Raw genomic sequence first — 13,698 nt, 5'->3', positions numbered from 1 at the left:
TCTGTCACTGATGATTATTTGTATTTTATTGTATTTATTGTATTTACTGTATTTTGTATTTTATTGAATTTAATATGTACGCCACCTAGAGTGGCTTCGGCCAGATAGGCGGCCTAAAAAATAAATTATTATTATTATTATTATTAGAAGAAGAAGAAAACCACCGCAAGCTACAAGAGCTGAACTTTTCAGCCTTTGTTGCTGCCACAGTCCCCCAGCAGGTGGGCTAAGCAGGGCAAAGAATGCACCTTTCCAAACACTCATCTGGACCTGCTTGCTCTTCTACCTTGCATGCACTGCTCCCTGACCCCATTTCTCTGTCAGGGTGCTGCCGTTCTAGTGCTAACCTTCCCAGCCTCATCGGACAGAACAGCTGCGTGATGCCTTTGTGGCTTGGGCACAGCACAGGGCCTTTCCTCATCAAGCTGGAGTTACATGTACATTAGACTGGAGGAAAATATGCCTGCATGTTTTTTAGAAAATGGCAATGCCAAAGATGGGAGGGGATCACACCAAATGGGTATACTTCAAGGGGCAGAGATGGAACTGCAAGACGACAGCTGCTGGTGCTTGCAAGAGAGTTTTCTTCTACTTATACCAAAGGAGATGGTCTCTAAGGACTGATGTAATTTATTTCCCAGTGTGATGCAGATTCAAATCCCTGCTCAGCCATAAACCCCACAGGGTGATCTCACTGGTCAAGTAATTATCAGCCTCACTCAGGAAGGCTGACATAGTGCCTGACAGATGCTTTTGCACTCTAGCTCTTATCAGCCTTAGCCAGTCAGCACAGCCAATTGCCAGGGATGACATCAGTTGTAATCCAGCAACATCTGGAGGACACCACGTTGGCTGCCTCTGGCATAGTTTATCTATCATCATCTATCCAGAGCATCTGAGACAGGGCAGGAAAGAAATTTGAGTATGTTCAAGATGAAATCCAAAAACTGCTTATGCCAGAGCAGTACCACTCAAATCTTTGCCGACTCCTCCGGCATAAAAATTAGTGGGCAGCACCTAAGCTTTATTTGCAATTAGCATCTGAAATCCCACATGGCCACAAGAGGCTGCTCTTTTCATAAAGAGCGAAGCTGCACAGGCCATCAGCTGATCTGAATTCCAGATTCACATTAAAAAAAAATCCCACTGTAAACCCACAGCAAAAAACTGTAATCTTTCAAAAGCAAAATGGGATATAGCCCATGATACATTTGCTAGTGTTTAAAGTACTATGAGACTTTGTGGTTTTTGCCATTAAGATAAATAGTTTCTGACCTGTCATTGTTACAGAAGTAAATACAGGTCACCAAAGTTTTTCAAAAATTAGAACGTATTTTCCTACCCTGCTCCTTTCAATGCTTTACTGGCATTGCCTTCTTCCCTATAAACATTGGTTATTTGCACTGCCAAAAAGCAAGGTCAAGGAGGACCTTGAACCACCCTGCTCAATCTGGCCACTGGCCCACTTGGTCCAGCATCCTGTTCTCACAGTGGCCAAAACCAGAGACCTATGGGAAGCCCGCAAGCAGGACCAGAGCAAGCCAATCCATGGACTGCCCCAAATACAGGATTTTACTATCCAAGTGATATAAAAATGCAAATAACTCCATCTCTATTGTAAAGGCAACAGCTCCAACCCAGAGATGAAGAACAGCACAAGATTGGAATTGTAGTGGATCGCAAGTTGAACATGACCCAGCAGTGTGATGCTGCGGCAAAAAAGGCAAACACGGTTTTGGGCTGCATAAACAGAGCTATAGTTTCCAGGACGAGGGAAGTAATAGTCCCACTATATTCTGCATTAGTCAGGCCTCATCTGGAATACTGCGTTCAGTTCTGGGCGCCTCATTTTAAGAAAGATATAGACAAGTTGGAGCAGGTTCAGAAGAGGGTGACAAGGATGATAGCCGGTATGGAGAACAAGTCTTATGAGGAAAGGTTGAAGGAACTTGGCATGTTCAGTCTGGTGAAGAGAAGGCTGAGGGGTGACATGATTGCACTCTTTAAGTACCTGAAGGGCTGTCACATAGAGGAGGGTACAGATTTGTTCTCTGCTGCCCCAGAGGGGAGGACTAGTTCTAATGGTTTTAAGTTGCAGGAGCGTAGATTCAGATTGGACATTAGAAGGAACTTCTTGACAGTAAGGGCAGTTCGGCAATGGAACCGACTGCCTAGGGAGGTGGTGGGATCCCCTTCGCTGGATGTCTTCAAGCAGAGGCTGGACAGCTATCTGCGGGAGATGCTCTAGCTGTGGATTTCCTGCTGTGAGCAGGGGGTTGGACTCGATGGCCTACAAGGCCCCTTCCAACTCTATGATTCTATGATCATTTGCCTGCTGCAGTGCTCCAAGATACCCTCAGCTATTCAGAAGGCCCCGTAATGCCAACTTGAAAACTAACCAAGCATTGCTATTGTACTTTTAGCATGCCTGTGCAGTTCCTGTCCTTTCTGTGGGACTTGTGCGTGATGCCTGAAACATTTTAGGGTTTATTGTTATTTACATTTAAGGAGAATTTGATTTTTCTCACAAAAAAACCCCTTAAAATAGGGCTGTCCTTGAAGATTATTCAGAAACAGGACTCAGATGTGCACTGGTGCCTAGTCCCAGCTTAGCAACAATTGCAGAATACATGAACATTCATTCTGAAGAAACTCCACTGGTTGCTGATTGGTTTCCAGGCTCCATTCAGAACACTGCTTTTTACTTTAAAGCCCTAAATGGCCAAGGAAGGTACCTGCTCCCTGCATGCTGCAATTGTCAAAACTGCTTCAGATATCTTTTTTTGTTTTATTTTTATTTATTTAATAAAATGTATACACTGTTTAATTGTAAAAAAAACTCTTCAGTGGTTTACAAAAAGCATTAACATTATCAACAAAACAGTTTAAAACAAGTAATTAAAAACACTGTTAAAAAAGCAACAGACTAAACAGATTAGAACACACCAACATCTGTGTGTCTGGGTAGTCTTGCCTAAAAAAAGGTTCCAAAAAGAGTACAGCAAAGGCGCCCGCCTGCTATCAATAACGGAGTTCCAAAGACCAGATGCTGCCACAGTAAACAAACAATTTTTACAAGCACAGAATGATGATTATTATGCAGCACCTATACCAGGGCCTATCCTACAAATTGAAGTGCTTGAGCGGGCACACAAGGGTAAGGCAGTCCCACAAGTAAAGTGGTCCCAAACTGTTAAGGGCTTTATATGCCAACAGTAACACCTTGAACTCGGCCCAGTATCTGCTAGAAGGGTCTTCCCTGTGATGCTACTGTCTTCATGAAATACTTTCCTAAGGGATGCCCATCACATTAATTCCATGGAACCCTTCAGGAGAACAATAAAAATGTTTTAGCCTTGAAGTTAGGATGGTCGGAAGAATTGAGTTATGCTCTATTAGGTTATTAACTTTATACTTGGTGCCTTTTTACTATGCATTTCATTTCGGGCTTCATCCGTTTGTTTTAGGATTATTCTATTTAATTATTCAGATTATTCAGATTTTAAATCGTGAGCTGCCTTCAAGGCTCCTCCGAGTCAAATTCAGGATATAAACCTAATTAAATAGAATGGAAAAACAGAGATATAAATTCACTTTCCTACTTTTAGCCACCCATTTTTTTAAAAAATGAAACATAATTCAGACATAGGATAATTGGGGGGGGGGGAGAACACAGTGAAAATGTCCAAAGACACAGTTACCAATAGCATAGAACCACACCCTACCCGTTGAAAATGTGTTGAATGAGGGGGTGAGCAGTCTTCATGTACACATCGTGATTGGAACAAGCCTCCCCAAAGACTTCATCAAAGTAAAACACGTGCTGCAAAAGGAAAAGGCATATTTACACAAAAAGGAATTTTACTTGTTTTCACCCATCCAGGATTACAAAATACAGAGCCATGGATGTGGGTCCCATTCAAAGTAAAATCAGAAAGCTCAGATGCTGCATGGCTAGATTCATACAGGCCAGCTCCAGACACTCTTGGACAAGACCGATTATCTGGATCCATTTCAGTTGGGTTTCAGGTCTGGTTCTGGCACGGAAACAGCCTTGGTCGCCCTGTATGATGACCTTTGTTGGGAGAAAGATAGGGGGAGTGTGACTCTGTTGATTCTCCTTGACCTCTCAGCGGCTTTCGATATCATCGACCATGGTATCCTTCTGGGGAGACTAGCTGAGTTGGGAGTGGAAGGTACTACATTGCGGTGGTTCCACTCCTACTTGGCAGGTCGCCTCCATAAGGTGGTGCTTGGGGAACATTACTCGGCACCCTGGACTCTCCAGTATGAGGTTCCACAGGGGTCAGTTCTGTCCCCCATGCTGTTCAACATCTACATGAAACCGTTGGGTGCCATCATCCGGAGCTTTGGAGTGCGTTGCCATCAGTATGCTGATGACACGCAGCTCTATTTCTCCTTTTCATCTTCTTCAGGTGAGGCTGTCAATGTGATGAACCGGTGCCTGGCTGCGACAATGGACTGGATGAGGACTAATAAACTGAGGCTCAATCCAGACAAGACTGAGGTGCTGCTAGTGGGTGGTTCTTCTGACCAGATGGTGGATGTCCAACCTGTTCTGGATGGGGTTGCACTCCCCCTGAAGGAGGTTCGTAGCTTGAGGGTTCTCCTAGAACCATCTCTGTCACTTGAGGGTCAGGTAGCCTCGGTGGCACGGAGTGCCTTCTACCAACTTCGGTTGGTGGCCCAACTACGTCCCTATCTGGACAGGGATAACCTGGCTTCAGTTGTCCATGCTCTGGTAACCTCTAAATTAGGTTACTGCAATGCAGTCTACATGGGGCTGGCTTTGAAGAGGGTTCGGAAACTGCAGCTTGTGCAAAATGCAGCAGCCAGATTGGTAACAGGGACCAGACGGTCCGAACATATAAAACCGATTCTGGCCCGCTTGCATTGGCTGCCTGTATGTTTCCGAGCTCAATTCAAGGTGCTGGCTTTGACCTATAAAGCCTTACACGGCTTGGGACCACAATACCTGATGGAACACCTCTCCTGATATGAACCCACCCATACACTGCGTTCAAGATCAAAGGCCCTCCTCCGAGTGCCTACTCCAAGGGAAGTTCGGAGGGTGCCAACAAGGGAGAGGGCCTTCTCAGTGGTGGCCCCCAAATTATGGAATGATCTCTCTGATGAGGTGTGACTGGCGCCAGCACTGTTATCTTTTCAGCGCCAGGTCAAGACTTTTCTTCCAGGCATTTTAGCATGTGTTTTAAATTGTTTTTATATTGTTTTAAATTTTAAAATTGTGTTTTAAATTGTTTTTAAAATATGTGTTTTAAATTGTATATTTGTTTTAATGTTTTTGATTGCTGTAAACAGCCCAGAGAGCTTCAGCTATGGGGCGGTATCCAAGTGCATAAATAAATAAATAAATAAATAAATAAATAAATAAATAAATAAATACAGCATACAAATCATAAGCAGCCAAAGCAAACTAGGGAATTCAGCGACTCTGCTATGCCAGTGTCACTGGAAATAAAGCAATGAGCCTAGATAAGAAATGGATGGGTGCGGGGAGAAGAGGAAGAATACTTCATATCTCTTTAAGTGGAACAGGTGCACAATGATGATGTGGAATGATGCAATATAAAGTTAGGGCCCCAAATCAGGCCTTGGATCTTAGTGTTGAAAAGGATCTTCCAATGTTTGGTTTATTTTTGGGACACAGGAAACTAGAAACACATTTCTAGGCAATCATCGTTTTATCGTTTCAAAAGTAAAGCTTCCTGCACTTAGAGCTTCTTGATCTTAAACTGATTGTATTAGTGGGTACATTCCACAAGGACATTTTCCTGCAAGAGCCCCATTCAATAGCTCTGCAGACTGGTTACCTTCCTGCTGTTGTCAATCAGAAGCAGCAGAAGGTACCTGGGATCAAGAAGAAAAGATGCAAGACTATTTACTCAAAAAATCATTAACCACTGGGGGAGGGGGCAGAGAAGGTAGAGGAAGTGACCACATGGATCATAAAGATGGAACTGATGCACTGAAGGTCTGTGACAACCATGCCCTCTAGTACTGTGGAAACTGGTAAAATGGGAGTTCACTAGGCAGGCAGCCCAGGTCTGTTGCCTTTGTTCAACTCATAAGCCTCAGGCAATAATTAAAATATGCTCACTTTCTAGCAGAAAAAAAAATAATACAATGAAGAGAAGTACATTTAATATTTAGAACTTCCTGGTTAAGTTAGAGGCAAGTCCAATAGAATTACAGAATTAAGAGTTCAAGCAAGAGAAATTGCATGTTTATCAGAGTTCAGATATTGATAAGTAAAAGTCTGGATCATGTCACCCTTATAACACAATCTCAAATGTACTTTGGGAATTGTTCCAGCACTGGCCAGAGATGCTGCGCCCCTCCCTTGGCCACCAGTCACAGGAACAGTGATGTGGCTGGAGTACCTCTTTCTGCATAATATATTTTGGAATAGAAAGTGACCTCTTCTATTGTACCATAGCTGTTCACACTAAAGTGACTTGTGAAAAGTTATCATGCAATATGAAAAGTACTATAGCTGCACTTAATTACCATGCAATCATTTTCTGATAATGTGAACACTCTTTCTCTCCCCCCCCCAACAAACATTTTACTGGGGTTGTAGGACAGATAATCATGTTTGCTCCTTTGAGTTGGCCAAGAATACAGTCTAGCTTTCTCCTAGAGACTGCATTGCTATTCAACTCTCAGGTGGCAGAGGCACCAAAAACATCTTTTCTTTTCCATCATAAAAAGATGAAGCACCCTTTTCTGGAGCACAGTGGCACAGCAACTATCAATTGTGCATTTGTAACCGCAAAAAAACCCCAAAACCTAACAATTGTGATGCTACCATACAGAAATGTTCAGAAATTTCAGCAACTGCAGAAATCAGCTACTTCTCTATTATCAGGAGGTGTATGGCAAGGACATGCAATACTGCTATTAATGCAATTGTGGTAGCTCCCTTTTACATTTCAAGAGCCATTCAAGGTGTGGACTTTCCACTTTCATATTCTGTATTTCTCAGGCCCAAGGACTGTGTCTCCTTGTCAAGGCTGAAACATTAAGATTTCTGGAGGAGGTCCTTCGCTGCCTGTTTGTTCTGTACACAAATGACAAAGCTGCCCTCTCTGACTATCAGCCCTCTCTCTCCTCTGCATGTCATAGGCATGCCTAAAGCCTTATCTATGGTGCCTCTGGAAGTCAATGAAAAAGCTCTCCTTTTCAAGGAAGACTTTGATGTTCAGTATGATGGGGTGTTTTCAGGAATAGTCTGAATTTGACCATTTTTACTATTTTGTAAGCTCAGATTTATGTATTCTGCTCTCTCTCTTTTTTAAAAAAGGCTGAATTTTTGGAATATAGGTAAGTACATATAAATAGGCAAGACACCAATTTCTGACGTGGAAAGTTGTTTTTTGTCATATTTGACTGTAAGGAGATCTGCTTGATGTAATCATTTGAAGTGTTTAATGTATGATAGGAGATGAAAGGAGCTAAGGCACAAAAATATTGCAACCTGCAAAATGTACTGGGTGAGGTCAACAGCTTCCTTTTTCTCGTGGAGGAGGAGAGTTTCTTTATCTTCTACTGTGAGGATATTCACTTCTCCACGGCGCTCTTCTCTTAAGCAGAGGGGACGTTTCCTAACACACACACGGATCCTGTCTGTTTCAGTCCATGGCGTCCCTTTCTCAGAAGTATTAGGTCTGCAAAACACAGGGGTGTTAAAAATGTTTCAAAGTCAATCTACACCATACAAATTAAAGCATGAAATTCAAATGTATGCCCAATGTATTCATAGAACAGTATTTGGGATCACTGGTTATAGAATTTAATTTAATTTTATTTTTATTTGGTAAATTTGGCCCTTCCTCCACATGCGTTCAGGAGAGAACTGGACTGCCTTCAAGTCGATCCCGACTTATGGCAACCCTATGAATAGGGTTTTATGGTAAGCGGTATTCAGAGGGGGTTTACCATTGCCTCCCTCTGAGGCTAGTCCTCACCAGCTGGCTAGGGCCTGCTCAGCTTGCCACAGCTGCACGAGCCAGCCCCTTTCTTGTCTGCAACCGCCAGTGGGGGGCAACTGGGCTCCTTGGGACTATACAGCTTGCCCACGGCTGTACAGGTGGCAGGGCATGTAACCCCTGAGCCACTCGCTGTGGGGGTGATCTTTAGCTGGCCCTTGACGCCCAGGAGACACAAGCAGGGATTTGAGCTCACAGTCTCTGGACTCCCAGCCAGGCTCTCCTCCCAGCTGTGCTATTGTTATATATGAAGGATTACGAATGAATGATTATTACCTGATACAAGAATGAGGCACTCCATAATTATAACCAGAAATATGAGCTACCCTTTGTACAACAGGGGCTTCGGTATCCCCTAAGAGAGGGGCAATGTCATTAGATGAACTGACACCTGGAATGTCCCGTTTATGTTCTGTCCAAGTTGCAGCAGCGTCCAAAGAGTCTTTTCTAGGTCTTTTATACTCTGAGTCACGGCTCAGTGCTGTCGCTAAATCATTCTTATCTTCATTTACAGAGCAATTAGATAATGTACACGATTCAGGTTCGTGGTCTTTCCTTCCATCTTTTTCCCCTGAGAGGGAATCAAAGTGCAACTGCCTTCGAGGACCACATGTAGTCACCTGAGGCTGGAGGTAGAGAGCACCTGCCTGAAAATGCTGTGGTTTCCCCCCCGTTGCGGCTTCCTCTTCTGCCTGCAACATTTTGATTATTCGAATGAGCTGGAAGAGGCGCTTGCGGTCTTTCATGTTACGTACCCCCAGTTTGGTGTAATCTTTCATGGAGACCTTGGCAAGCTCATCAATCCGCTGAAAGCCAAGGGCAGTAAAATGGGGAAAATATTTCTCAAGCTCTGCCTCACAGAGGCATTCATATAGACACAAGGCCATCTTCTATTCAAAGTCTACCAAATAACGCAAACAAGACAAAATGAAACATTGCTACATGAAAACAGTGGTTTCTGAACATGGGAACAATCTTTTAAGGACTGCTGCAACAGAACATCCATCTCATGCTAAAAGGTTGACTGGAAATCCTGCACAGATCCTGACAAAAGAAAAAAAAAGAAGCAAATCAGGGTCTTGTAGCCACAGCACTCAGAACCCAAGAATGCATAATCCCCACTACCCGGCACCCCACCCAAAGCTGTGTTCACATGAAATATTCCTAGACCCAAATATTTTATACATTTAATGAATTATTCTCAAATAAAGTTACAAACAGCAGCACCGCTTAAGATCCAGTCACAGGCCTACCTGGGAATCAACCCTGCTGAACACAGTGGGACTTCCATGTTTATATGACTGTCATCAGTGCCAGTGGATCAGGAAAACCCACGTTCAAGTCCCTACTCATCTACAAACCTCCTATTTCAGTAATCCTCACATCAACTCTGTCAAGTAGGCCAGTAAGGAACCACCACATTACAGGCAAAGAAGTGAAGAATGGTGGCTTAGCAAAACTCCCCAGGGAGCAAACAGCCAAGGAGACTAGAAACAGAAGCCTTCATTTCCCTTTGACCTTGCCTTTTGCCATTATTATTTATTAGATTTATTAGTTGCTTGCCATCCGAGGGTCTCTTAAGCGACTTACAACATCATTAAAACAAAAAACAGATATTTCATGCTATTAAAAAACAAAACAATAAAACAACAACACCCCCATACAGCCACAGGAAGCTTTGGCAGCATACTAATAACTGGGAACATCATCTCAGCCTATGAAATGCTGGGGGGGGGGGGGAAGAAGAATGTCTTTACCTGGCACCAAAAAGATGTCAATGAAGGCCCCGGGTGAGACCTCACTGGAAAGCATATTGGGGGGCCACAACTGAAAAGGCCCTCTCCCTTGCCACTACCCTCCAAGCCTCGCTCACAGGTACCAACAGCAGTATGTGCATAAACCTGCCAACAGGATAACACTTCATGCATCCATTGTGTTGTTACGATAAGGCAAGGCCCTGGCGCCTGCTAAACTACAGTTTCCACCCCACACCCCTTCTTATGTGACTCGTTACGCATTCCAGAGGTGTTGTGCGAAGAACAACAAGGACAGCTGTTGAGATACAAAATTAACTAAAGCTACTGCATAAATGTTATCTTCTCCTTGGCAGGCTTCCCTTAGGCACCACAGTGAATCCCACTGTTCGTTAGAAGGAGCCTTAGTTTTTCAGGGTCAGTAAGAAACTCGCACACACACACAAAATCAGCAGATTCCCAGACCCCTCCTTTGCAGGAGGGGGAGAGAGGAAAAAGTATTTTAAAACAAGGCTTGAATCTAGAGAGAGAAGGAGGGGGGAGCAGGGTGATCGGAGCTCTAACAAGTGTACTACGCTCTCAAGGAACGCATCGAAGGACTGCAGGGACAGAACTGGGGAGAGACTCTGGGTCTCAGTGCAAATCCTCGAGACCAAGAAATCCCTTCCTGGTTTGGGATCAGAGCTTGTTCACATAGCTCCAGCTGTATTCAGTTGCTCACTCAGGGCCTAGGAGAGGTAATCATTCCTACCTGTCACTCTTAATAGTAATAGGGTCCTTGATCTCTTTAACTTTAAAGTTATGAATGGGTTAGGATATCAATGATTAATGCTGCCACGCACCCAAGTAATTCTGTAATGCCATTCGATTCTTTCTCTCAATAAAATCAAGCTCTGCTTTATTTTGGTTTGGACCTGCGGGTCTGCTGAAGGAGGTTGGGAGCACATGAGCAAAAGGAGGCTCCTCCTTAGTTGAGTCTGTTGAATTTCCCGGAGCCTTGGCCAGTCTTTCGTCTTCCCCCTCCGATGGAGGGGGGCTGATAATTGTCAGTGCAGTCATGGGAGATGGAGGTGTTTCCAGGTGGGGAGCGTCTGACGGGCCTGGCTGAGCTGTCACATGGGGGTCTGGAGCTGCAGGGGCTGTGGGGTCCAAGACAGGGGTCAGGGCACCCTCTATGTCTGTTCTGCTGCCAGCCCCCTCCCCAGGTGACTTGTCCCAGTCCGCGTCCTCATCGTCTGTCCTGCCCCCGCCGGTCCGTTCTCGCCTGGTGGGGGTCACAACACAGCGAAGTGGACTCCAAACCAAAAAAGCTTATGCCATAGGAATATAGGAAGCGGCCTTACACCGAGTCAGATCCTTGGCCCATCCAGCTCAGTTCTGCCCATCCTGCCTGGCAGCAACAGTTCTCCAGGTTTCAGGCAGGGGCACTCTCAACCTTACCTGGAGTTATCAGGGATTGAACCTGGGACCTTCTGCATGCAAGGCAAATGCCGCATTGCTGAGCTAGTCCCCTTCCCCATAAAAAAAGTAGTTGACATTTAAGGTAACACAAGACTCTTTGCTGTTTCTGCTTCAACCAATAAGCACGGCAAGCTTGCTGGAAATTGTGACGCATGGGATACTTCTGTACATCTAATATATTAGTTAGAGATACAAACTGGATCCGCTTCTGTACGTTCCAAGTGGGTTTGACTCCCCTTTGTATTCTGCCAATTGCCTTTTCATTGCTAGATTTTAAATAGTTTTGATGTTATCACTGATGTTGTTTTTACATAGAATCATAGATTCTATGTAACAGATTCTATGTATTATAATGTTTGTGTGCGCTTTGAATTATGAATGAAAAATGCGACATACATTTAAAAAATAAATAAATAAAAGATTTGTTTATATAAGTGGTGCCATTTGTTGAATCTGTCACTTAAAACCTTAAGGAAATCAATCCACTATGTAATCTGGCACCTCATTGTCTTGGGGAATAGCCTCCTTTTCCGCTTCAGAATTTATGCATTTAATTATTTAATTTTGACCATGTTTAACTTTCCCTTCAGCATCAGTCCTCCCTGGACAGCTTTCGTCATTTTGCTGGAGTAAAGGAATACAATGAAAGAAAACTATGCGTATCCCAGGTAAATCAGTGGCTCATATAAAGGTATTCAGCAACGCTTCTTATTGTGAAGAAGCTATGCTCATCTCGTCACTCTGCCAAAATGAACAAACAGGTGACTTTAAAATCACAGCCATAGAATAAGATCTTCTAAGGCGAATAGAACTCTGAACCTCCAAATCTGCCACTTAAGGCAGAACAGTGTCTAGTTCACACACAAATTCCATTAAAAGATGACTTTCATTTTTCCAACCAAACTAGTAGATCCTGTTGCTTTACCTCTTAAATTGTCACCTTCATTCAGGAGTCTTAAAAAGCACCTCTAATGAAGTAGCGCAGTATGTAAATAGAATCAGTTAATCAGTCACCAAGCCAGACAGTTAATCACCTACATTCACTACATGCAATAAAATCACATGGAGAAGCATATACTAAAACCTACAATCACTTACTTGTTATCTCCCAGCTTCATACACTTGCAAAGTCTCTATAACTAATGCTACCAGCTGCAGAAATGAACTCAACCATCTAGAGAGAGCAATGTGCCTAAATTTAGACGTGCCTCTTCTGGGATGGCCAAACAGCCCCCATGGCTAATGATCAAAAGGCTACGAAATGGATATGGGCAAATTCAAAAGGTCATGCCACAAAGATACAGAGGTGCTTGCATATATTAATAGATAAAAGAAGCTCTGCTCCAATCTCAAGCATACTATTGCTGCTTCCGAAATCAAACACTTTCACTCTAGACAAAATGTTTTTAAGATGAGCAAGCAAATAGTTTCAAGTTTAATTTCCTTTTTATCATGCACTCAAAATTTTCTCAAGCATACAGTCAACTATGATACACTATTTTTAATTCATATTTATTTCAAGTTAGCGATGCTTCCCTCTCAGGTCTTAATGCTACCTATGTGCAGGATGCATCCTTATACAATAATCTGGAAACAGCTCACAAACCTCCCCCAAATGTAACTTCTGTTGGTCTCCCACTGGGATCTTCTTTTTTCCCTTGGATCTAACAAATTCTAAAATCTTCATACAAACTTTGTCAACTGATTACAAGATTGCTCTCCAGCAATTCAGTGTTAAAAAAAACTAGGCTTGTTGAGGAGGAAAGCAAATCTTAAGCTGAGTCTACTACAATAAAATGTTGTGTTATTTAAAATCTTTTCAGGCTACCTTTGAGTGCAAAAGCCTTACAAGATAAAATGGAATACAGCAAAACGCAATAACCGGCAACAAGCAATAAAACTGGCCTAAAAATGTTAAAATCCAGTAACAAGGTAAGACCAAAACAATCAGTCCAACAAGCACACCTCAAAAAGCAGCAAAGGAAAACACATGCATCTTCAGAGCTTTCGAAAAGGACTGCAATGATGGGGCCTACCAGACCTCAAATGGTAAATCATTCCAGAGACAAAGGGCCTCCTCCTTTGTGCCTGACAATCTGACTGCTCTCACGTTGCTGTCCTTAAAGTGCAGGAAGACAGATATGCATTATTATAGTAAAATATAGCTTCTGTCTGATAATATCCTGGATGCTTGGGATATTAGGGAGACCAGAAGCATACACAGAAGGATGACTGAATACTATTGGAAGGAGACAAATTCTTTTAGTGCCTGCTTAAAACTTTTCTGTTTAGGCAAGCCTTTGCAGACACAGAGATATTGATCTGTTTTAGTTTTTTAAGGTATTATTATTTATGAAAAAATCAGATAAGAGGAAAATCAACTCATTTGAAATGTGGTGTTGGAGGAGAACTTTGTGCATACCATGGACCGCGAAAAAGACAAATAATTG

At 43.1% G+C, this 13,698-nt stretch overlaps 1 protein-coding gene across 4 annotated transcripts in view; it reads right to left on the bottom strand.

The window, feature by feature from the left end:
* The window catches only part of KIF24 (kinesin family member 24), a 61,285-nt gene that overhangs the window by 33,325 nt on the left and 14,262 nt on the right, over nt 1–13,698 (bottom strand). For 3 of the 4 annotated variants that reach the window (XM_061613255.1, XM_061613260.1, XM_061613271.1), the window contains exons 2-4: nt 8,310–9,077; nt 7,523–7,712; nt 3,726–3,823 (exon numbers count right to left, since the gene is read on the bottom strand). In XM_061613255.1, the coding sequence (XP_061469239.1) occupies nt 3,726–3,823; nt 7,523–7,712; nt 8,310–8,920 (899 nt within the window). In that variant the 5' untranslated portion in view covers nt 8,921–9,077. Of the gene's footprint in view, nt 1–3,725; nt 3,824–7,522; nt 7,713–8,309; nt 9,078–12,346; nt 12,395–13,698 lie in introns of those variants that run through there. The other variant, XM_061613267.1, reaches the window with a different exon arrangement.

The sequence above is a fragment of the Rhineura floridana genome, chromosome 1 (genome assembly GCF_030035675.1).
Source record: "Rhineura floridana isolate rRhiFlo1 chromosome 1, rRhiFlo1.hap2, whole genome shotgun sequence".
Taxonomy (NCBI): Eukaryota; Metazoa; Chordata; class Lepidosauria; order Squamata; family Rhineuridae; genus Rhineura; species Rhineura floridana.
Note: the sequence above shows the minus strand (reverse complement) of the source record. Positions and strands in the feature narration are given on the sequence as shown.